General features: G+C 41.7%; 1 protein-coding gene across 1 annotated transcript in view; it reads right to left on the bottom strand.

Moving 5' to 3' along the window:
• myo16 (myosin XVI) overlaps positions 1-26,328 on the bottom strand; it is a 239,976-nt gene that overhangs the window by 53,036 nt on the left and 160,612 nt on the right. Inside the window, exons 22-24 of the mRNA XM_069890622.1 lie at positions 13,303-13,503; positions 11,602-11,677; positions 3,223-3,401 (exon numbers count right to left, since the gene is read on the bottom strand). Coding sequence (XP_069746723.1) covers positions 3,223-3,401; positions 11,602-11,677; positions 13,303-13,503 — 456 coding nt within the window. The remainder of the gene's footprint in view (positions 1-3,222; positions 3,402-11,601; positions 11,678-13,302; positions 13,504-26,328) is intronic.

Genomic DNA, 26,328 nt, shown 5'->3' on the forward strand with positions numbered 1-26,328 from the left:
GAACGCACAACTATGTCTTTATCATTAACATTGATGTGCGTATGAGATATATTGCAAAGATAACATTTTTGGATAAAATGGACTACTTTTTGAGCTTCAGCTGCCATGAAAGAATAGCCAATAAAATATGTCTGTTTCAGTTTCAATACACTGCACACAAGGAAAAGCAGAGATATATAAAATGAATGGCAGGACAAGATAACAGGACCAGATGTCTTAATATGGTCCTATTTGAGAGCAAGATTTGGGTTTTCATGCTACAGCTCTACAAGACATAGTTGAGACAGCACTTGGAATATTGAAGCAAGGATGTGATTGTGATAGTACAGATTCCATCACCAATGTGTATATGTACATATGTACAGATGGTAGTGTAGGATGACTGTGATTGGCTGAGAGTGTAGCCACACCTACTGGCAGGTCTTAAAGGATTGATCCTAGCCAGACCAGGTCATTCTAGACTGGTCGACCTACCTGTGATATGCTCCATTCTTTTAGTTAATAAAAGCCATGGTTTGGATCAACAAGTCTTTGATTCCTTCGACGCGCTCTACAGTCAATAAGTTAGAGAAGGTGCAAAAAGATTCACAAGGAAGTTGCCAGGTCTCTACCGCTTAAATTATAAGGAATGACTGCATAGGCTGGGAATATTTTTCCTGGAGCAAAGTAAGCAGGAGTGACCTTGTATAAAATCACGAGGAGCATAGAAAAAGATAGAAGTTATTTTCTTACAGTAAGAGAATTTTAATCCAGAGGGCATATGTTGAAGGTGAGAGAGGAAGATTTATTGGGAACTTGAAGGGCAATTATTTTCACACAGGTTGGTGGGTACATGGAAAGAGTTGCCACAGGAAGGGGAAGAGGTGAGTACAATTAGACAGATTCCTAGATAAGAAAGACTTAGAAGGATTATGGGTCAAATTTGTGCAAATAGGATTAGATCAGGAAGGCTTTTGGTTTGGCATTGAGTTGGGCTGATGGGTCTATTGTCCTGCTTCAAAACTCTATGACTGACAATATTTATTAAGCTCTTATATTTTTAAGTGTGATGCATCAAGAAATGGGTCAGGTCTTAAATGAATATTATGGAGAAGGCAATGAAAGCCAAGGCATAGAGCAAATGAACAGTGATGCCTTGAACCATATCCAAACTGCCAAAGAGGACGTGCTAGCAGTCTGAAACATATTGAAGTGAATGAATCACCAGAGCATGACCAAATGTGTCCTTTGGCATTATGTGAAACTAGGCCAAGAAATTGCTGGGGCCATGGCAGAGATATTTCTATCATCATTAGCCACAGGTAAGATAATAGAAGGCTGGAGGCTATCAAATGTACATTTATTTATGAAGGGCTACAAGGACAAGCCAGGAAATGACAGCAAGTTATTGAAGGAGATTCTGAGGATCAGGATTTATCAGCATTTGGATAGGCAAGGACCGATTCGGAAATGTCAGCATGGCTTTGTGCAATTGTCTCCCAAATTTGATAGAGTTTATTGAAGATTGATGAAGGCAGGGCTCTGGATGCTGCCTCTTTGGGCTTCAATGAAGTTGTACATGGTAGACTAGACTAGAATGTTAGATCACAGAGTACCTGGGATGACCAAGCCAATTGAATTCACAATCAGCTTGGTTGAAAGAGTCAAAGGGTAGAAGTGAAGCATTGCTTTTCTGGTTGGAGGATTGTGATCAGTGGTGGGCCACTGTGATTTGTGTGCATCCATAATTGTTTGTCATCTGTATTATCAAGTTTGATGACAATATAGTTAGCATAGTAAGTAGGTTTGTGAAAGACTCTAAAATTAATGGTATCATAGACAATGAGGAAGGTTGTCTAAGTTTACAACAGAATCTTGGTTGACCAAGGAATGGCAAATGGAACTTAACTCATATCAGTGTAAGGTGATGCATTTTGTAAGGCAGGAAAGACATAGTAAATGGTAGGACTCTGGCCAGTTTTGTATAACAGAGAAACCAAGGGATATAAGTACAGAGTTCCCTGAAAGCAGAGACGCAGGTAGTTCAACCATTAAGTGCAGAAGTTGGGACATCTTGTATCAACTGCAGATGAAGTTGGTGAGAGCTTCTAAAGGAAAGTTGTTCTTAAAATGGAAATTGTGCAGAAAATATTCATAAGAAAGTATGAAGGCTGGAATTTTGAATAGTCTGGATTGGTTGGAAATTTTTCCTGGAGCTTAGAAAGCTGAGGACTGATGCATCAAGGTATATGAATGTTGAGGTATGTAAAATGTTGAGGTATATAAAATGTTGAGGGATGTAAAATGTTGAGGTAAATCAACACAGTCTTTTTCCCAATGTAGAGGAGTCAAGAACCAGAGGGCATAATTTTAAAGTGAGAGGGGAAAACTTAAAAGGGACCTGAGGGGTATCTTTTTCATCCAGAGGATGGTGCGTAAAAAGATCAGACTGTCGGAGGACGATGTAGGGCTGGTTAAAATTACAATGTTCAAAAGACATATAGTCAGGTACATGGAAAGAAAAGGGCTAGAAGGATATGGAGACAATGAAGAGATATGGGACGTGCAGAGTTTGAAAATCTGGTCAGCATAGATGATTTGGGCTAAAAGGGGCCTGTTTCTCTGCTGTATAATTCTATGACTCTCAAGCACCTTGTGGCCACAGAAGTTGGTTAATGCCCTATTTTTTTTTTAAATTAAGCAGTTTAAATAAAAAATTCAAGTAGAACAAGGGTTTGGCTGTACAATAACAAAAGAATGGCAGCATGGTTAGTATAAATGTTTTAATTAATAAAAAAAAATTAGGCGTACAGGCCCCTGCCTCCCAAATAGACAAATTAACCTATTAAGTTTTTGAAGGGTGGAGGAAACCCATGTAGACACGGGGAGAACGTACAAACTCCTTACGGACAGCACCGGATTCAAACCTGGGTTTCTGGTGCTATGCTAACCATGTCTATGTCGCTGGTTAGCACAACGCTATTACAACACAAGGACCTAGGTTCAAATCCACTGCTGCCTGTAATGAGTTTGTGCATTCTCCCATTATCTGCAAGGACTTACCTCAGGTGCTCTAGTTTCCTCCCACCCTCCAAAAAATCATGTGGGATTGGTAGATTAATTGGGTGTAATTAGACAGCATGGGTTTCAAAGTCTGGAACCAAATTGTACCATGCTGTATTGTTAAAATCAATTGCATTAAAAAAAAAATCAGATGAATTAGATAATGCTGGCTAACAATACCTTGCTGTTGAGCTCCAGGAACTTCTTTAGTCCTTTGGTTCGAGTAGTAAAGCGCATATTCTGAGACAACTGTACTTCTTTGTGTCCCCAAAAACTCAAGTGATGTTGAGGGGGGATGAGAGAAGCACTTTGGGATCTTTTTCTCTGAAACATTTGGAGAATAAGGACATTTTCGCTGGCTGCAAATTCAATAAAAGACAGCATTATTAATAGTATACCTCTAAATAGCTTCAAGCTGTTATTTGGTGCATTTCCATTGCTAAACAGCTTGACATGATCAATTGGCTGTGATTTCTATGAATAAGCTGAATAAACCTGGAAAAGCCTTGGATAATTTGTTTCATGCTCTCTCTGGTTATTTTGATGACTTTCTTAAATCTAGTTTACCTGTGTTTTGACTCCCTGAAATAACATCTTTAAATAAAGTCTATGAAACTTCATGACTCCCTCTCTTGATCCTTTGTGGTTGAGAGGGGTTTTCAGGCTTTCCTGCATAATTATTTATTTTTTATTTAACCTGATAACAGTCAAACAAATCACCACTGCATTCTCATTAAATGCTCTCCCAGCTTGGTGTCTGTAATTATTCACAGTGCTCAAAATGGGTTCAAATCAATGTTTACAAAGATTTAGTATAATGCCTTTGCTTTTATATCATATGCCACTATATGTAAAACCAAGGATATTGTGGGTTTTTCAACATGTCTGGTCACTTTTTAAAGACTTATACACTCCCAGATCTCTGCTCTTGAATCATTAAAAAAAATTATATTACCATATATTTCTATCCACAAGTCGAGTTGTGAAACCCTAAAAACATTTCTCAAAAAAAGAGGGAATTGACTTATACACCGGATATATTTTTGAGACCTTAAATTCAATGAAAAAAACAGATTGATGTTCATTCGGCGTACAAGTCAACGCTGAAAGCACCTCCCCATCACTTGTGCCACTGCTCCCTGACACTTCCTCACTGCTGGGTGCCGCTATAACCCAGTCAGACATTTTACAATTGTGAACCCAAGGTCACCACTCCTACATGGGACCCTGAGTTCGCCGTCACCGCTTCTACCCAGTCGGCTGAGGTTCCTGCTCCCATTGGGAGAATGATGTTGCCACTCCAGCTCTGTGGGCCATCACTGTTCCTGCCCAAAAGGTCGAAGTCCCTACTCTTGCCGATTCCAGCTGTAGCCGATGCTGAAGACTTGGACCCAGCAACGTCTTCCTGGCCAGAAGCTGCGTTTTTTAAATATGTTTTTCCCCCCACTTACTTGCTTAATTTGCAGCTTTGTTACTTGGCAATTGGGGTGTTGTAAAAAATTTGGGGTTATTGCTGGCAGGCCCAGACAGCCCGAAAATTGGGTGTAGTGTTATACACCCTTAAAATGAGGCTGAAAAAGGGGGCTAGATATACACCAGTCGACTTACATACTGAAATATATGGTACTTAGTTTTGTTTCTTCTCTTTTAAAGCAATCCAAAAATCTGTCTACAACAGCATGCTTCATAACTACATTGATTTGCTTTCTTAGGAAACTAACATAAATGTAGTTGATAATGTTAATAGTTCTGCCAAACTTTATTTTCTTTTATAAAGATTATATGTCCTGCTAATATCATTTTTATGCAGACTCCAGCCAGGTGCCTATTTTTGTTATCAGGACAGTGGCACTGGAAAGGCCATGTTTAAAGTACTTTTTAATTTCCCAGAGGGTAAATGTAAGATGGAATCATATGATGTACAGCTTCCCTCACCTTCAAGTTATTGATAAACATTTAAATATTTATGGAAATCCAGCAGCTTTCATGGTTGCTTTCTGAGGCCCAACTTTCATGTTAATTTATGATGAAAATTAAACATAATTTCTGGATTGTGAGTCGAGTAGAATAATTACCAGGTAGCTGTACCTGATAATCATTACAACACATGCTAGAGTTATGGAAAAATGCTATTCTTTTGTTTCATTGACTTTAGCTTTACAAACCTAGAATGTGAGTAAATGTGTTGTCTTTTTGCAAACCATAGTTTTGAACTCAACCAAATAAAGTTATACCAAATTACAATGATCATACCAAGAGGTTTGCCATATATTTTTCTACTTCATAAATATAAATGTTTACTTATAATAAAACAATCTGTAACCCAGGCATGTTTGAATAAGTAAGATCCCTGTGGCAGAAAACTCTTTACAGTGCTCACCATTTGGATTTGGAAATACATTTTCCTTTTCATTGTCCCTGGGTCTGGCCTCTGGAACTCTCTACCAAACAGTACACTGGAACTGTAAACATTCAAGTAGGCAGCTCACCACCTATCCCCTTGACAAGAGCAATTAGGGAATGGTAATGATCTCTGGCCTTGCCACTGACACCAACATCTCAAACATCAACGACAGAAGTGAGCTTTCAAAAAGATTAAATAATCTAGATGATTATTAAAGCAAGCAATTCATTAATGTTGACTAGAGTTTGCTGAATTGAGCTGAAGTTGAAGTAAGGAAATTCTCAAATATGGAGTCAGCCGAATGGAGAAAGTCAAGGGGAGAGATATTGTATAATGCTGGAAGTTATGAGTTGCAGTGGCAGAATGCACCTTAATTTGTGGCAGGCACAAGTAAGGTACCAGAAGACTGGAGGATAGCTGAAGTTGTTCCTTTATTTAAAAGGACAGCAGATTAAATATTGGCAAGTGCACCTCACACAAGTCCTTGGGAAATTACTGGAATTTGGAAATTGCATTTGGACAAGCAGGGGTTGATCAGAAATAGCATGACCTTTGGTGGGAGAAAACTTATCTCACAAATTTGATTGACTTTTTAAGGAGGTAACTAAGATGATTAATAAAGGTAGGGCAGTAGATGTTGTCTATAAAGAATCATGTAAGGATTTTGACATGGTCCCACATGGGGGGGATGGTCTAGTAGGTTAAAGTGCATGGGGTCCAAGGTGAGCTGGCTAATTGGATCCTCAATTAGTTTGATGAGAATAGTGCTAGAACAATGCTTATTTGATTGGAAGTCTGTGACCAAAGGTGCACCACAGGGATCAGTGCTGAGACCTTTTTTGTATTTGTTATGTATGAACAAATGGATGTGAATGTAAGAGTAGCGAGATTGCAGATGATACAAAATTTGGTAGTGTTGTGGGCAGTGAAGAAGGTTGCTTCAGGCTACAGCAAGATATAGATCAATTGGAAAATAGAGCAGAGCTTTTGTAGATTGAAACAATTTTATCATAGCTTTGGCAGCTTGTTCCAGGCACTTATCATTCTGTGCAAAATAAAAGTTTTCCTCATAAATCTCCCTTAAATGTTCCTTCTCTTGTCTTAAACTTATGTCCTATAGTATTAGACGTAAATACACCATGCTGGAGAAACTCAGTAGATCAAACTGTGTACAGTACTTTACATGGCAAAGGTAAAGACACATAACCAACATTTCAGGCTTGAGCTCTTCATCAGTGTATGAGCAAAATGTAGGTAGGGTGGGGGAGGAAGGGCAGGGGGAGAAGCACAGACCCAAAAGTGTGAGGTAATAGGTAGATAAGGGAGGTATGGCACAACAGAAACAGAGGGGATTGCTCTGTGGAGAATAAAGGGGGCGGAGAGCTGGAGGAAAGGAGACAGAGGGATAGGGAAGACTGGGAGAACAGGGAGTGGTCTAACAGAGACTGGAGGTCATTGTTAATGCCATCCAGTTGGAGAGTGGCCAGGTGGAATATTATGTGCTGCTCCTTTGATTTACAGGTGGCCTTGGTTTGGCAATGCATGATGCCATGGATAGACATGTTGGTGTGGGAGCATGATGCATAATAGAAATGGTTGGCCACTGGGAAATCCCCATCATTGATGCAGACAGAGTGAAGGTCCTCAGCAAAGCAATCTCCCAGTCTGCATTCAGTCTCCCTGATGTAGAGAATGACACAATGGGAGCATCAGATGCAGCAGATAACACCCACCTATTCACAAGTGAACTGTTGCTTCAGTTGGAAGGATTGTTTGGGGCCCTAAATGGTGGTGAGAGAGGAGGTGCAGGTGCAAGTATGGACACAGGGAAGATGCCAAGGGTTGATTAGTGGGAAGAATTGATTTTATTCAGGCACCTACCTACATTTTGCTCATACCTTGGTGAAGGGTTCAAGCCCCAAAGTGTTGTTGTATCTTCCCCTTGACTATATAAAGTTCCATGTATGACTTGCCGAGTTTTGCCAGCATTGTGTTTTTACTTCAATCTCTGCATCTGCCGACTTTCGTGTTTTACTCCTCCAGTATTTAACATTGATTTCTGTGATGCCCTTAAATTCGCTGAGGCCTCTGTTCCTGCTCTTGCTTTAAATTTACCTGATTTACTACACAATCACGTCAGGCTTTTTAGAATCTTAAAAAAAAACAGTGAATTAAGGGGACTGAGGTATTAATAGAATTAACATCCAATGGTCGAGAAAATCTGCCAATTTACCATTTCCAAAGTCCTGAACATGCTGGATTATTGGAGTTTTCTTAGGAATTAGAAGTTTAACACCAATCTGTTGATAGCAAATTCCATTGACCTAATTAAACTAACCCCATTGGCCAGCACATAGTCCATATCCCTCCATTCCCTGCCTATTATGCACTTGTCTAAAAGCCTTTTAAACATTACAGTTACATTTGCTTCTCTCATCTCTTTTGATAGTGTGTTCCAGCTAACTACCGCATTCTCCATCAAAACATCTCTCATTAATCTCCTTTTCGCTTTCCCCCTCTCTCCAAGGAAAAAAAGTCTCTGACTCTCCACCCTATCTATCTTTGGTGTATCTCTTCTACACCTTCTCCAAAGCCTCCCTATCTTTCTTGCATTGTAGGAACAAAAAATGAACACAATGCTCTAAATGTGAATTAATTACAGTTTTATAAAGCAGTAATATAGCTTTCCTATTTTTATGCTCAGTGTCACCCTAAGTGATGACGCCAAGCTTCTTTCTTTACTACTCTAGCTCCACTTGTGTTGCTACTTTCAGGGAGTTTTGAGATTTTCTAAGTTTCCAAAGGTTCTTCTGTTTATCAATGCTCCTAAAGGCTCTGCCATTGATTTTTGCTATACATTTGACCTCCCAAATTGCAAACACCTGACACTTGGTTCGATTAAACTCCATCTGCCATTTACAGGTCAGGGTGTAAAATGACAAGATAAAGTATGGAGCTCCCTCTAGTGTAGTACATTTTTCCCCCCTGTATACGAATTCAGATAACCAAACAGTTTAATAAAAAAAATCTGAGTTTTTTTTTTGTTCAGCTCTGTCACCATTTTCAGGTGCAGACATCATTCCATTTCACCCAAAAATGGGCAGTGCAGATTTTGCAGAGTTCTTGGGTAATGATTGTTGGCTACTTGAGACAAGCATTAGGCTCATTGTTTCAGGTGAGCTCTTTTCAACTGGATAAAGGTTGGGTTGCTGTTGTTCACATATTTTTCATATATTGCTGGGATTTATCAACAGCAACAAACAAAAATGAAACAACGATTTAAAAGCTGTGCACATCAAACTCCATCTTATTACTGAGAGATGCCCTGAGCACATTAAGAAATCTGCATTTCCCCAGAATCAGTGAAGAACCACTAATGGAGAGGCAGGAGATCTGCACCCATATTGGTGGCGTGGTTGGCTAGTGGTTAGTGCAATGCCTTTTCAGCGCCAGTGATCGCATCTCGAGCTGTCTGTAAAGAGTTGGTACGCTCTCCCCATGTCTGGGGTGGGGGGATGCGGGGGTGGGGCCTGGTTTCCTCCCACCATTCAAAATGTACCAGGGGTATAGGTTAATTGGGTTTCACCAACTTGTGGGCCAAAATGGCCTGTTACCGTGCAGTATGTCTAAATTTAAAAAAAAAGTGGCAATTTGAAGCATGTGACAGGTGGGCAACAACCATCTAAAATATTGGTTCAATCACAGAAAAGCCATGAGTGTCTCTGATTGGACAGTCTGTAGCTGTTAGTTATACCATGAATAATGCTGCCTCCTTGTACTTCCAGGAACTAGAGAGAGCATTATGAAATTAAGAGTTATCACCAGCTTTCTAATAATGATATATGAGGTCCTTAACATGGCCTTACCTGTAAGGACTACATCTCAAAAAAATGATACAATAAAATTAGTTCTTGCAATCATCATTATTTTCCAGGAAATGCTGGATTGAATTGTAATAAAGAAACTTGGGTTCTTTTGTATTATTTATATTTTATTATTAACTCATGACCTCGTGGGAGACATCCATTTTGGGCATCTAACCCGAGGTGGGACATTCTGTCTCTGATGACCTCTAGTGGTCAGGAGGATCTCCAACTCCCAATGTCCATATCCCTTTTCCTTAAGATATTCAATATAGCAATTCTCATTTAAATTTAAAGTTAAACACAAACATAAGCATCAACAGCACAAACTTTTTAAGTGTGTTGTTCTTTTCCTTTTAGAGACTCAGCCTGTCAGGTGTTTTGATAACGTGTGCGAATCTTCTCAACACAGGTGCATGTGTCAGCTCCGCTGGTCGACTACTGTCTAGCACTGTTGATTTTTCCTTTGTTGCAGTACAGGCTGGATCTTCTGCATTTGTCTGTTCCTGCAGCATCATTTGCATTTTCAGCAGAATTTTTTGATTCCTCCTCAGGATTTGACCATGGCCTTACCTCCTCTATTCTGACAATGTAGGATCTCCAGAACAGTGGCCTTCATGTCACAGGCATTGGAATCTCTGAGTCTCACTATGTCGCATTGTCTCAGTGGCCCTATGCTTCTTACTGACTTGTTATAGATTTTTTTTTGTCTCCCTTGTAAACACTTTTATTTTCATTTGACATCTCTATTCTTGTTTGGGTCTGCAGAGTAGTGAGTTGTGGTACCATTCGACTAGGGATGCAAAGGACGTCAAAAATCATACTCTTCTGGAAAGTTCTGGAATTCTCTACAGCTGTAGCATGGTCCATTGTCATTCTCGATGATTTGAGGAATTCCATGTCATGCAAAGATCAACTTCATATATCTGGTCACGCAGGCCACAGACTTGTCGGGAAGCAGCATAATCTCTGGATAGTTTGATAGATAGTCCATAACCAGCAGGTGATTCTCTCCATCCAGGTGGAACAGATCAGTTCCAACTTTCTGCCGTGGATCTTGGATCATTGAATCTTGCAGCAATCCAAAATTTCTTGTTCCTGTTTTCAGTTTCAATTGTGTTAAAATATTATCAAAGCTCTCTGCCTGCAGCTGCATGTGCGAGTGAAACATGTATCTCTCCAACATTTCATTTTTCTTTGGTGAGTTGTGCCAGCAAACATCTTGATAACCTTGGTGAATTTGCCCTGGTCATCTCCCTCGGCAAAAAAAAAGTCTTGAAAACCTCAAGTGCTTGAGGATCCGCCATGGTAAGTAATAGTGAAAACTTCCATGCACCCATATTGCTATTGAGTCCAATGGCTTACAGATACAGCATGAATCATTGTTTGAATAACCGCCACTTGTGGTTGGCCTTTTAAGTCCAATTCACGTGTCAGGTGGTTTCACACTTTCCATGTTTCCTACTGATACCCTACTCCTGGTACCATATGATGTTTCTTCTTTTGTGATAAAGAAACTTGAGTTCTTGTATTACTCATATTTTATTATCAACTCATGACCTTAAAGGACATCCATTTTATGCATCTAACCCGAGATGGGGAGATGGGACATTCTATCTCCAATGCCCTCTAGTGGTCAGGAGGATTCACCAATCAGCACAAGCACAATTCATTTAGCTTCTATTTTTTGATATATCTGAATCAATAATTATAAATATAAACTTGAACATTAATCTACCAGCCATTCTCAATGGGGGACTTACGTTCCCCCCCACCCCCACCCCCCACCCCCCCCCCCCCCGGGAGCCACAGCACATTTAAGTAAAAGCCTTATTTACTTTTCACCTCATGTAACATAAATATTTTTAATGTAGTCAGTAGGAGAGAAGTACGGAAGGAACAAAAATGACCATTTCGCAGGAAAGGGAGGCCCCATAAATTTTGATGAGTGTCCTGAAGCACTATAGCCAAATCAAATATTGAGAATGACTGATCTAGGCAACATTATTTCGTGCTTGGTGTTCCCTTAATATAAATTCATGAAAAAAAAAACAGTATTTTCTTTAGTTTAAGCTTTTTATGTAGAGAAATCATGTCTACAAAGTATGGATCATTGAATGAACTTCAAGAGGGCATACTGCATCAAGGACAGACTCCTTTCGATCATGAAGTTGAAAGGAAATGTAAAATGCAGTGAGAATCTAGATTAATTAATTGAATAATAATATTAATGACCCAATAAATTTAACATATTCAATATGCTTTGGTTTACAAACAAACATGAGCGCATACCTTTCATAACAAGAAGGAGGTTTTGAGAAAGTGAAGCCTTGTTCTCATCAGTTGCTCCTGTTAAATCGTATGTTACCTGTTGTGAGATAGAAGCTTGAGCTGCATTTCATCATTTTCTCATTACAAAAAGTTCACATAACTTATACTTAGAACATTCACTGTTCCGCTGCTCAACTGAAAATGACTTGATAGTTCCGCATAGCAAGATTGAAAGCAAATATGACTGAATTTAATTAATTATCAACCTCATGATCACTAAAGTCAATATTGACAGGATATGTTTACACCTTAAAGTTGAATATAAAGCTTTCTACTATTTCCATCTCAGCATTTTTTTTGTAGGCGGAGTGAACTTTGCTCATCTCTGGAAATCTATAATTTTGCTGGCATTGTGAGAGAAGTTTGTGTTGGCACCAAGCCATTTATCCTGCATAAATGTCTGCTTTTTTATTGTCTCATTAATTTCTTTCATCCCTCTATTAACCAGATAGCTCTTAAAGCAGTACATCAACAGAACAACCTTGGTCAACACCATCACGGTAACCCCTTTGTTCTCTCTATCCCTCTGCAAGCAAAGAACCACAATTACTGCAGACCACAAGGCTGCTGTGTAATGTAACAGTTGACCAACTTTGGAAAGGAACTGACAGTTCAACTGAGGTATCCAGCATTGTCTGAATTCTGAGACTTTCTCAGATTTATGTCTTATTTCTTGCAGGTCTCAAGCCTGAAATGTTAGCAATGTAACTTTGTCTCCTATAGACACTAAAAAGACTGAGTTCCTCCAGCATTTCGATGGAGGGGTCATTGACTAGAAACATTAAATCTGTTACTGTCATTACAGAAAGTGGCTTAATCAGTTAATAAAAAAACCCGCCTCTATCCTCAAAGACCCCATCACACAGGCCAAGCCCTCTTCACACTGCCGCCATCAGGAAAAAGGTAGAGGAGCCTAAAGACAAGCACTCAATGGCCCAAGGACAGTTTCTCCCTACTGCCATCAGATTCCTGAATAATCAATGAACCAAAGACACTGCCTTACTTTACATCCACTATTTTTTTTTAAATTTATAGTAATTTTGTAGGATGGTTATAATATGAATATTTGCTCTATGATAACTGCTGCAAAACACTGAATTTCATGACTTGTTCATGACAATAAATTCTGATTAATATGAGTTGTTAATGTTAGTTAGGTAGAAATTATGGCAGGCACTGAGCTTTGTCTTGACTCGTGTTGTCGGACAATTTCCCAGTGAGAAGGGTGACTGAGCCTGAGTTAGATTCATAACTGAATGTTGAAGGTATCAGGTTGGAACTCTTCTCTTTTCCATTTAAATGAACAGCACAGTATCAAGATTTTCAGCAAAAATACTTTTCCCTTCAAACATGAAAGAAATGCTCAGAATGCTGCTTCGGCAATGATTTTTTTTTGTTGTACTGCAGACAGTTTTCTAAAGTATTATTTAGTTGTGTCATGCAGGAAAGTCATGGAATCCTTTTGATGTACAATATGTTATTCATTACTAGTGAAAAACAACCTCTTTCCCTGCCTAGACAAGATTATATTGCATGTAATATTTTTCAGACTACTTTGCACACCAAACAATCTGGTAATTTTTCTTGAATTTCATCTTGATTTCTACAAAGCTGCCTTTAGTTAACCATTTATGATTAACCTGTTTTCTTTTTGAAACTCACCCGTCCTGCGTAATGCATGACAGTGAAGGCGATCACTTGACCTTTCAAGGGTATGTTCTCATTTCCATCCTTCATGGACGTGTACACAGTGCTTGTCTGAGCTGATTCTAAATAGGTCTGCAGCCATTTGTTGAGGTTTTGTTCTGTTGATCGAAGTGTCTGCCTTTCTTCATCAAGCATCGACAGCAAGCCACCAGGTATCTGAAATGATAAAGTACACATTTTAGCAGTGGGAACAGAATAGATCTTCATGGGCAATAACAATTTGGATACATTGAACATAGCTGAACCTCACCCATTTAAAATCTTTGTGACATAAAGTTCCAGAAGGCTAATTTCTGAAAATGTTAATTCGTCTCATGTTGAAACTAATGTTGATTATTGAAAATAACTTGAGAATTTCTCTGCTAAAAAAAAAATCCTGCAGATCATGATGACATACATTTGAAAAGTTGTTTTATGAAGGAGCTTCAATTTAATAACTAATGGTAATTAACTACATTTGAACTGAGGTAACATAAAGAAGAAGTTATCTTGATTTTACAATGACAAATTTCAAGATAATTATTCAGTGATTTCTCATTAGACAATTGCTTCACAGGCTTCATTTGAAATATTCAAATTTTAATATAGCAATTAGAGAATGACAGTCTGTGACAGTTGAAAAGTCATTTATGTACTCTAAATCAGTTTGTTTTCCCTGTTCCCAGATTTCTCCAAATTACTCCTGAAATTTATGGGCCTAATTGATCTGTAAGGTTATGAAAGCAAACATTTCTTTTCTCATGCTGTCTTCCCACACCATTTCTCTGGCACTCCCTCAGAACAAGAATGGCTTGTTTTCATTTTGGTTTTAGGGTTTTGAGGGGACTAATGAGGCTAGCATAGGAACTGCAGACTCTTCCACAGATGGGATGGGATGGGTATGTGTGCAGCTTGTCAGATGCGATCTTGTTTCTGACAATTAAGCATATTGCATTGTCTCCTGATGCATCAATTCTTGGATATCAACATCTCCAAAGATCTATCTTAGGGTCTTCATGTCAATGCAATCATGAAGCAGGTTCACCAATGGTTATAATTTGTGAGGAGTTTGAGGAGATTTGGTAGGTCACCAAAGACCCTTGCAAATTTCTACAGGTGTACTGAGGAGAGTATTCTGACTGGTTGCAATCACTGTCTGGTATGGAGGTGCCGATGCACAGAACAAGAAATGACTACATAGTGCTGTGAACACAGACAGCACCATCATGAGCATTAGTCTTCACTCCATCAAGGACATATATGAGGTGGAGTCTCAAGGAAGCAACATCTATCCTCAAGGATCCTCACCTCCCAGGTCATGCCCTCTTCTCACTGCTACCATCAAAAAGGAGGTACAGGAATCTGAAGAGGATTACACATCAGTACAAAAAAAGCTTTTTCCCCTCTGCCATCAGATTTCTGAATGGGCAACGAAACAGACACAACTTCACTTTCCTCTTCTTTTGCATTAATTTATTTTTAAAACATATAATTTCTATCAATTCTGCACCTTTAATGTTTCTGCAAATAACATATTTTGTGGCACACGTTCATGACAATAAATTCTGATACTTTCCCTGAATGCTCCTTCGCCATTTTAACTGCCAACGGTTCCCAGGATTTGATGGGAAGATCCCGCTTCATCAAGGAAGCTTATTAATTTCTTCCCATGACAGATCTCAGAATAGAAGTCAAAGTATTTGCCCTAAATTCACAGCAGCTGCTTAGGACCAAGTGAATCATGATTTCCTCTCCCAGAGGATTAGTCTAGTGCAGTGGCACCTCCTGAAGAATTAGGCAATACTACACAGTGTCTGTTCAATCAAATCAGGCAAGTACTTGCAGCTTTGTTGCTGTTACAATGATCTCATGGCAGCTGATCTTACATGTAACCATAGGGTCCAATGACCGAAGACTATTCAGGGAAATAGAGAAATTGATGATTTGAAATTACCTTCTGCTTTTTTGTTCAATGAAAGCTCCATGGTGGCTTCAACCTCCATGATCTTCAGGTACCACAGTTGTGCACCCTGTAGATCTGCAATCCTAATTAGGGAGGGATGGTGATCCACCTAGCAGAGTGTCTACACTACAGGTCTCAACACCCAGATTCAATCCTTAACTTGACTGCTATTTGTGTGGAGTTAGTGTGTTCTCCCAGTGATTGTGTGCTTTGCTTTGGTTGATCTCTGTTCCACGTACATCAAAATGCATGCAGGTTTGCAAGTCAGCTGACCATTCAAAATTGCCCTGAGATCCACGCTATTGCAATGGACAGAGCCAAGGTCCTATAGCATTAGCATGGATCTCCCAGTGGCCACCCATTTCAATTCCCTGCCCCATTCTCTTGCTGACATGTCTATCCATGGTCTCATGCAATGCCAGGCTGAGACCACCAGCAAATTGAAGGAACAACACTTCACTTTCCATCTGGACCCCCTCCAAAAGGATGGCATTAACATAGACTTCTCAGGGGGGACGTCACATGATGTAGAGGAGGAAGTGAGAAGTGGAGTTTTTCCATGGGAAAAAGGGCTGCTTACAATAAGAAGGTGGGAGTTGTAGTTTGTTCTGCCTCCCATGCAGATAGTCTGGTGTTTGGGAAGAATAGTGGAGCATTTTTGGAATCAGAGCTAAGAGACGCTCTCGAAGAGGAAAAGAGGAGATTAAGCATGCACACTGTTGTGTGCATGAGTGATGTGAAGCAACACCAGCAGAAACAAGAAGGAACTTTCTCTCAAAATGGCATTTTGGAGATTGACCAAATTATAGATGAAGAGGAGGAATTGGTGAATGTTAAATCAGTGAGCCATGTTAAAAATGTCATAGTACAAGCTAAAGAAAAATATACTAATGAAGATATAATAACAGTACTCTTATTAAAAGACCAGAACACAAATAAAAAATTGGATCATATTTTAAAAGTCATGACAAAGTTAGAGATAGAAATCGGGAGTGACGACAGTGGAAGAAAAGGTGGATGAAACAACGGAAAGAGTGGTTGATGTGGAAAAAGAATTAAATGAATAGGCCATAGAAAAAGCAAAAATATGGGAAAAGATGGATTCTTTAGAAAATGTTAATAGACATAATAATGGTAAAATAGTGGGACTTAAAGAGGGAGAGAAGGGAACAAATCTCATTTGCTTTTTTCAACGATGGTTGTCCAATGCTATTGGAGTAGAACATTTCAGAGCAAATATAGAAATTGAGAAGACATATAGATTCACCTTTTTCACAACCAAGAATGGATCAAGAAACATGTTCTATAATAATTAGATGTATGAAATTCAAGGATCATGAAAAAAAACATTAAGAGCTGCAACAGAAAAAGTTAAGAAGATGGAGAACCACTGGAAATTGAAGATGTAAAAATATACTTTTTTTATCTGGACACAAGTGCCACGCTATTAATGCACAGATGGGAATTTAATCCACTGAAGATTACCCTTTGAAAAAAAAGTTATAAATTTGTGTTGGGCCATCTAGCCAATTTGAAAATAACTATGCCAAATGACAAAATATTTTTTTTAAAACGAATATTGAAATAGCAAAGAAGTATGTGAATAAGCTACCAATGTTGAAGAAAATAGACATGCCAAGTGGATAGAATTTTTTTTTAATTGATAGTGCCAAAGTATGTGAACAAGCTCTTAACATTGAAGAAAACTGAAAGGGGATAAGAGAGCTTCTTTCAACTTAATTTTAAAATACTGAATAATGATACTTTTTCTCCCTCACAGATTTGTGCATGTTTGATGTTAATCCTTTGAGGGGAGAAAGAAGTTAAATTTTCTGAAATTGTTTTTCTCGTGGGTCCGGGAGGTAGGCCTCCAGAATCTATATATACGTATTTAGTGCGCTTTCTCACTACCCGGACAATAGAGGGGGATGGTGTTTAATCTATTTGACACCAAGGGAGGGTCTTTACCATTTAGAAAACGGTATCATCATATCTTTCTTTTTGGAAGTGTCTTTGGTACCGGCTCCCATCTCTGAGGAAAGGAAAATAGATCTTTGAACATAGTGCAGTGTGGGGGTAGAGAAAGAGAGATAAGGAATAAATATGACAATGATATCAATAATAATGAGAATTTTTTTTTTCCTTTTCAGAATGTGATAATGTAAATTTTGGCTTATTTTTATTTTTGAAATCCCACACTGATGTCTTTTAGATCTGGTAAAGTCAGGAAAATTAGATCTTTTGGCTTTGGTTGGTAGTCCTAAGGCATTTCTTTCTATTTTCTAGCTACCATTTAGTAATGCTTTCTTTTTTTAATATTTTTCTCTTGGAAAGTGTCTTTGCTACTGGGTCATATCTTGAGGAAAGGGAAATAGGTTTTTGAATGGGCTGAGGAGTGGGGGAATAGAGAGATACGGAATAAGTATGATATAGTAATAAGTTTTTTTTCTTTGGAATGTGATAATTATAGACAAAATAATGTAAATTTTTTGCTTATTTTTTCTCTATTTTTGAAACCCACACTGATGTCCTTAGGATTTGGCAAAATCAGGAAAATTAGATCTCTCTGGTTTGAATGGTAGCCTCAAGACATTTCTTTCTATTTTCTTGCTTGATTCTTTTTCCTTAGGGGATTTTTAACTTTTTCTTTTTTGGGGAGGGAGTAGAGGGGAGGTGGGTGGGGTAGATTAGAGTTGGGTTTCAAAGCCAACACATAAATGGTTTATAATGTGATTATGTTGCATAATGAAATTTGAATATGTATGCATGTATGACTTGGAAAATTTAAAAATATTCAAAACATCTCCGGTTTCCATTAGAAACACCCCCCCCCCACCACCACCCACCCCCTCTTTCCTCACATCTCCTTTTCTCTAACTCTCTCTCTCGCTTCCCTTTTCCCTCTGACTCATTTCACAGACCCAAACTCAATTCTTACCTTGCCTCTCTCCTGTACCCTTATCATATTCCAATCAATGCCTTTTGTCTAATGGTCTGTACTACTCCACCTCCCATTCTTCCTCTTTTTTTCTCCCAGCCTTTAACACAGATGCCTATCTCTTTTTTTTTGCTTATAGTCGAGGAAGGGCTCAGGCCAGAAATGTCTGTAATATATCTTTACCTCCTATATTCTCCAGTATCTCTGTGTTTTGATAAGAATCACAGCATCTGGAGATTTTTCACGTTTAATCCTCTTTTTCCCTTTGCAATTGAGAAATAGAACTGAGGGAGATTTGATGGGAATGTAGAATTAGTGTAAAATGGGTACTTAGTAGCTAAAGGACTCACATGGCTGCATGTTTCTATGTCGAAAATATACCCCCATCGGTGAACAAAAGCAAAGTGAAAGGTGGTTACTAGAATCATCTCATGATTACTGGAAATGATGAATCAGAATACAGGATGGAGAACAAGAATCGGGCTGGGTGGTGTCAGAGCAACAACCTCACGCTCAGTCTCATTAAGAGCTTATTGTAGATTTTAGGAAGAGGAGGGTGAGGGCCCATGCACTTGTCCACATTGATGTGACAGATATGGAGAGGGTCAGAACCTTCACGCTCCTGGCATCTGTATTTCAAAGGACCCCTTTTGCAGAGACAGACTTTGTGATAATTATTGTACTGAAATGGGGCATGGTTACAGTGCCAGCAATCGGGACAGGGGCTTAAATTCCATGCTATCTGGAAGGTATTTGTACATTCTCCCTGTGTCTGTGTGAATTTTGCCTGGGGGCTCCAGTTTCCTCCGATCCTCCAAGACGTACCAGTAGTTGTAGGTCAACTGAGTATAATTGAGTATAAAGGGCCTTTTACCGAGTTGTAAATGCAAGTTTAATGGTTGTGATGGATCATTTGGTTTAGCTGGGTGTAGTGGTACCTGTTATCCAGCTGCTTAGAGGCCAAGAGTTCTGGGCTGTTGCGAGCTATGATGTTTGGGCATCCACGCTGTTTCATCTTGTATTTGTACGTGTGAGTTCTTAGACAACACATGGATGAAGGAAAAGGTTCTTTACTTTAAAGTTGTTGTAAACAGCACCATGAAACATGTCGTGCAGTTACAAGCCTCCATTATAGATCTTGCATGCTGTGCCTCCTGCTCTGAGTCAGCCCATGCTGGCAGCCAAGTATAACCAAACAGGAAGGCATTGCTAGTTGCATGGCAACCACGATCACTATCATTACACAGGTTAAGTTCAGTATCCATATGGTACTTACAGGGGAACCTAGAACCACCTGGTGCAATAAAGGGAGCTGAATTAGCTCAGGTTGGAAACAGAACAGGTCAAAGCCCCATTGTTGCTCTGTAATGGGATCATCCCGATGACTAGGCACTGCAATATAGCCTTCCCAATACAGTGGGATGCAGGCTTTGGGTTGCACGGTTAGTGTAGCAGTTAGCGGAACGTCGTTATAGCACCAGCGTTCAGAATTTGGATTCAAATCCCACACTGTCTGTAAGGAGTTAGTACTTTCTCCTTGTGTCAGTGTGGGTTTCCTCTGGGGACTCCAATTTCCTCCCACCATTTGAAACATACAGAGGGTTGAAGGTTAATTGGGCAGCTCATGGGTTGAAATGACCTATTACTGTGCTGTATCTCTAAATTAAAATTCGAAATGACGAAACAACAGTTGAGGAGAGTGTAATTCTTTGTGATACCGACCAGTTCGTGCCACCATTTTGCCGATCTGATCTGCATGGGGTGGCATAATGGTGCAGTTCATGGTGCTGCTTCCTCGCAATGACAAAGCTGTAGGTTCATTCCTCTCCTCTGATACTGTTGTGTGCACCATTTTCTACCCTTGACCATCAGAAGCTTCTGTTTGCATACAGAACCCCAAAATGTGGGTTGGCAGGTTAATTGGTCACTGTAAATGACACCTAGTGTGTAGGTGTGCAAGGTGGATGGGGTCAAGTGTTGCGGATGGATGTTGATGGTGATGAGAGAAAATGAGATTGGTGTAAATGGGTGCTTGCTGTGATCCAATGGATTGTTTTGATGCTGTACATGTGCATTAAAAAAAAATTAGTCATACAGCACTGCAACAGGCCAATACGACTCTACGATGAACTGTGGTGCAGCAACAAACACAAAACTCGAAAAGTCTGTACTACAGGCTTTAATCAGCTTAAAGTTGAACACCAGGCCTCGGTAGCCTCTGATTTCACGTGCCTGACTGATTTAGGAAGGGGCCGGTGGAGTCTTTATACTGGCTGGTGATTGACAGCCGGCATATGGGACCAGCTTCTCAGGTTGCCTACCTGCAGGTACAATGGTTGCCTCCCGCAGGAGGCCAGTAGAAGTGTGGCTATAGTAGGGGTTGTATCACCATATTCGCCCACTTCTTAAAAGAGTCCCGGGGGGAAGGGGGAGGTTCTTTTAGGGTATTTACTAGTTCAAGTGGTCTGGTGGTTGCCTTTGTCACTGGGACTGTTGCAGGGCAGGCTCCTGGTCAACAGTCGGTGGGGGCAGGGCTGCTTGAAGGTCGGATGGGCCCAGGATGGTCAGGGAGGCTGGTGGCGCAAGTGGGGTGGCGCCCTATGGAGTGGGGGTATAGGTGCGGAGCAGGTCTGCGTGGGGTGGGGGCCTGTGGAAAGGCAGCAGGTAGTTGTCATCCTCGGGGGGGGGGGGGGTTGGATGGGTCCCTACTGATGCCAGATCCTTTATTGAGACAGTGTCCTCCCATCCATTGAGGTACCTGATGCAGGCGTAGTTTGGGTTTGTGTGGAGGAGGTGCACTTGCTTAAACATGGGGTCAGATTTGTGGGTCATCATGTGCTTACGGAGGAGTACTGGTCCTGGAGACGTCAGCCATGCTGGCAGGAAGATGCCAGTCACTGATTTCCTAGGAAAAGAGAAAAGGCATTTGTGAGGGGTCTGATTGGTAACAGTGCACAAGAGCAACCGTATGGCATGGAGCACCTTGGGGAAGGGTCTCTTGCTAATAGTTGATGGACTATCCTTTTGACCTCAGGGTTATAGCTAGTCATGTGACTAGATGCAATGCTTTGTACCACCAGATACTGGTGCAGCTCCTCACTCATGAAATTGGAACCTGTGGATGAATACCGAGTATCCAAACATAATGAAGATCTGCGCCAGCACCTTGATAACGGAGGCGATGGAGGTATCAGGGTAAGGGATGGCGAAGGGAAAATGGGAGAATTCTGTAACCACGAAAAAATAGACATTTTTATTCGTGGAAGGCAGTGGTCCCTTGAAGTTGAAACTGAGTCGCTTGATGGGGCCTGTGGTGGGCAAAAGAAGGGCGGCTTGCATTCTGCACTGACCCTGCAGGACTCAGTCATGGTCTGGACTTCTTGGATGGTGAAGGGGAGGTTTCGGGACTTAATGAAGTGGTACAGGCGGGAGACGCCCGGGTGGCAAAAGGTGTCATGCAGTTGTTCAGATTGCGCACTGATGCATGTCTGGAACAGGGCATTGGGGGAAGTCATGGAGCTTTCCCAGCCTATACTGAATGTCATAGCTGAACGTGGCCAGCTCGACACTCCAGTGCAAGATCTTGGTGTTTTTGATCTTGCCTCTGTGGATGGTGCTGAACATGAATGCCACTGCATGTTGGTCAGTGAGAAGGGTGAACTTCCTGTCTGCCAGATAGTGGCACCAGTGGTGGACTGCTTCCACAATTGCCTGGGCCTCCTTTTTGTTGGAGGAGTTCCTGAGCTCTGACCCATGGAGGATCCTGGAGAAAAAGGCCACAGGTCTGCCCCCTTGATTGAGGGTGGCAGTGAGGGCAACATCAGAGGCATCGCACTCCACCTGGAACAGGGTGGTCTCATCCATGGCATGCATCATGGCGATGGCGATATCTTGTCTGATATGGGCAAAGGCTGCTGGCGCCTCTGCAGGGAGGGGAAAGGAGGTGGTCTGGGCCAGTGGGTGGACCTTGTCGAGAAGCAGGGAACTCACTGGAAGTAATAGGAAAAAAGCTTTGGCAACTGCGGAGTGCATTGAGCTTGTCAGGGAGGGGCAATTCAATTGGGGGGTGCATGCTTTTGGGGTTGGGACTGATGACACCATGTTCCACGATGCAACCCAAGATGGCGAGGCAGGTGGTACTGAACATGCACTTCTCCTTGTTGTAAGTGAGGTTCAGTGCCTCTGCTGTCTGGAGAAATCTCTCCAGGTTGACAGCGTGGTCCTGCTGGTTGTGGCCACAGATGTTGAGGTTTTCCCGGTACGGGAATGTCACTTTTAGTTTGTGCCGGTCTACCATGCGGAACTGGTAGAGTCATCCGTCAGCCTTAAAGGCAGTATAAGGCATGGATGGGGAGCTGGTGGTAGGCCGACCAGGTCAATCGTGGAGAAGACCTAGTACTGGGCTATCTTATTGACTATGTCAGTGATGTGGGGCAGTGGGTAGGTGTCCAGCTAGTTGTACTGGTTGATGGTCTGGCTATAATCGATGACCCCTTTTACAACAAGGACCTGGGCTCTCCAGGGGCTGGGGCTGATCTCTATAATTCCCTCTGCCAGGCATTGTTTCACCTCAGCCTTGATAATAGCCCTGTCTGCTGCATAGTAGCGCCTGCTTTTGGCTGCTGTTGGTTTGCAGTCCGGAGTTAGGTAATTTAAAAGGAATGACAGGGATACCTGAAGATTGGAGAGTCCGCAGGTGGATTTGGAACAGTCGCTGGACTTTGTGTTGTGGACGGTGAGTGGGGGAAGCTTGGACCTGAACCTTTGGTATGTCACCCTCCCACCCCTACAGTCAAGTTCACTGAGCAGCATCCCTCTGCTATGATCGAGTGGTCCTGGGATGCAAAAGCAATGGGGAAGTTTGCTGGGTATACTGAGTTTCAGTGTCTGGACCACATTCAGGTGCACGACACTCTCAGTACTACCGCTATCAAACAGGCATTTTGTTACCTTCCCGTTGACAGTGACGTCCATCATTGAGCACCCAAGTCCATGGGAATGTCCTCTGTCAGCGTGGTGGACACTAGGATCACCTTGAGGTCAGAGTTGCCGCACCCCGATGGCTGTAGCGATCAGCAGCCGGTGGGTGCCCTTTTGAGCATGGGGTGCGATGAGTATGTGGTTCTGTGCTCGCATGTATTAACCACAATATCTTGTTGGCATACCGGTGTGGCAGGGGGTTGGTTGGCCCATGATGGCAGCACCCAGGGGATGCACATGGTGTCAGCTCGGCCCAGCAATAAGTAACTTCACTGTTGCAGGCGGAGGTTAGGCTGGAAGTGAAGTCATCAGTGCGGGCGGAAGTTGGGTGGTGAAAGATGGCAGCACCCGTGATGAACACAAGGCAATAGCACGGTTCAATAGCTGGGCCGGAAGTGATGTCATTGCGGGCAGAAGCAATGGGCAGGGTAATGGCGTTGCCCGGCACTTGCACATGGCGGGGCCCAGAGGGTTGGAAGGTGCTCCCAGCTGGTCATGGAGGGCCCCAGCACTCCCAGTGGGTTTGAAGAGGTACACCTTAGTGAAGTGGCCTTTCTTTCTGCGCTGGGAGCAATGCGAGTTACTCATGGAGCAGTTCTTTCAGGAGTGCCTGTCTGACTCACACCAGGACCCACAGTTCTTAGAGCAGCAGCTGACGTCGGTGGTGGTGATCATTTCTTCCTTGTGGGACCCTTTGGCGACTGAGGCTGTCGTCGGCCTCAGCCAGGCTGGAGGTTGGGGGAGGCAATTATCGAAAACCTCCACAGGGTGAGCAGCAGCTTCTCGGGAGTGGACCACTTCTATGATCCTGATGAGGGAGGCATTATTCTCCTTCAACTGTCTGTCGAGTTGCCCTCGACCACAGCCCTCACACGAACTCATCTCAGATGCCCCAGCTTCAATGGTGCACGGGTGTGCTAGCTCTTACAGAGCTCCCAGGTAAGCGCCGGCCATCTTACCTAGCTGCTGTACTCTGATGCTGAGCAGGTACAAGGTGTAGAGTATATTTGTCGGGGGGGGGGGTGGTGTGGTACATACCATTGCAAGTTCAAAGTCTGTGCAGTCTCTGGTGGCCTGAAAAGCATGGGGGCCCAGCTTGGTGCATAGGACCATGAGCTTTTTCTGGTTCATATTGATGACTTCCGCTTGAGTGTGGATAATCACCTTGATCATCTGCTTCCAGATTTTAAAATATGCTGGAGTGTCCAGCCTCTCAAGGGTGAGGAATCTCTCCATGGTCCTCAAAATTTTAAGCTAATTAAATTGTGATGAGCTGTGGTACAGCAAACAAATACAAAACTTGAGAAGACTGTACTACAGGCTTTAATCAGCTTAAAGTCTCTGTAGCCTCTGGTTCCATGTGCCCAACTGATTGAGGAAGGGGCTGGCTTAAATCTTTATATGGGCTAGTGATTGACAGCCGGAATGGTGGGGCCAGCCTCTCAGGTTGCCTATATGCAGATACAGTGGTTTCCCCCTGCAGTAGGCCAGTAGGAGGGAGGCTATAGTAGTGGTTGTATCACTACATAGTCCATGCTGTCCAATTTACACCTACATTAACTTACAGCCCAGTACTTTTTTTTAAGGGTGGGAGCCAACCAAAGCTCCTGGAGAAAACCCACGAAGAAACGGGGAGAACTTACAAACTCCTTACAGACAGCGCAGGATTCGAACCCAGGACCGGTCCCAATCGCTAATGCTGTAAAGGCATTGCACTAACCACTACATTAACTGTGCTGCCATTTCTCAAAAGATCTTGCTATGATTGATAGCACTCACATAGAGCTGTGATCTCTCCAGGTGAACCATGTATCAGTCTTTATATCACTATGCTTTTTTTTTCAGGTTACTACCCTGTGCCTGGGAACAGCACATCAGTTGTTCCTCGTCACACAAGATATTTTAACTGTCATGCCAGAAGGAAGGTTAGGTTTTGTGGGATGAAGGTTATTCTTAACTTTTTTTTTTGGCTTCCCATCCACATTTATTATCTGGTCCTGCTGCAGAGTTAAAGTATAATTACAGTCAATAGATCATTTAGAGTCAAGTTGAAAGAGTGATCGGGTTCCTCACATGAGATTTTCTTCCTTTATCTCAGTGGTTGCCAACCTTTTACTTTCCACTCACATACCACTTTAAGTATTCCCTATGCCATAAGTGTTGTGTGAAGAAACTCAACAGGTCACGTAGCATCTGTAGGATGTAAAAGGCAACCAACATTTCAAGCCCGAGCCCTTTGTCAGACATCAGGAAAAACAGGTTGACACCTCCCCCCTTCCCCATCTTTTTATTCTGGCATCTACCAAGTTGTGATGCCCCATTCGGGGAGCTATGTACCTGTTGCACCAGGTCACTGTATTCCCCCAAAATCTTCAATGGGCCTGCCATTTACTGTGCAAGTCCTGCCCAGGTTTGACTTACAAAATACACCACCTCATTTACCTGAATTAAATTTTAAATATTTTAAATGTTAAAGTATAATTTAGAGATGCAGCATGGCAACAGACCCTCTGGCCCACGAGGTTGTGCCACCCAAATATACCCATGTGACCAATAAACCTAACCCCTGATGGCTTTAGAATGTGGAAGGAAACCAGAGCACCCACTGAAAAACCATATGCACATGGGAAGAATCTATAAACTCCTTAAAGCTAGCACTGGATTTGAACCTGGGTCAATGGCACTGTAATAGTGTTACACGTAAGGCCAACGCCATTTTGGGATCACTGGATTTTAAGCTGCCCTTGCTGTTTACCCGCTGATTCGTTTGTTGCGGCCAGTGCTGTTGCGCGGGCTGTTGGCCTTTGGTTGCTCTTGCTGCCTGGAGCACCTGCTCAAGCGCCACAGTGGTGGGCCACCACATACTGTTATTTTCTGAACTAATTAATTTTTGCCACTGAAACATGAAAATCTGCAGATGTTGTGATTGTAGTAAGAATACAAAAATGCTGAAGAAACTCAGCAGGTCTCACAGCATCCATAGGAGGCAAAGATATATATTTATGCAAATACACTTTATTGACAAAAAATCTTTTATAAAAGGAAAATTATTCAAAATTTCGTCCTACCCTTTGTTTCATATCCATACATTTTCATCACTGTACATTGATACATTCATTTC

This window comes from Narcine bancroftii, chromosome 7 (assembly GCF_036971445.1).
Source record: "Narcine bancroftii isolate sNarBan1 chromosome 7, sNarBan1.hap1, whole genome shotgun sequence".
In the NCBI taxonomy this organism is placed as follows: domain Eukaryota; kingdom Metazoa; phylum Chordata; class Chondrichthyes; order Torpediniformes; family Narcinidae; genus Narcine; species Narcine bancroftii.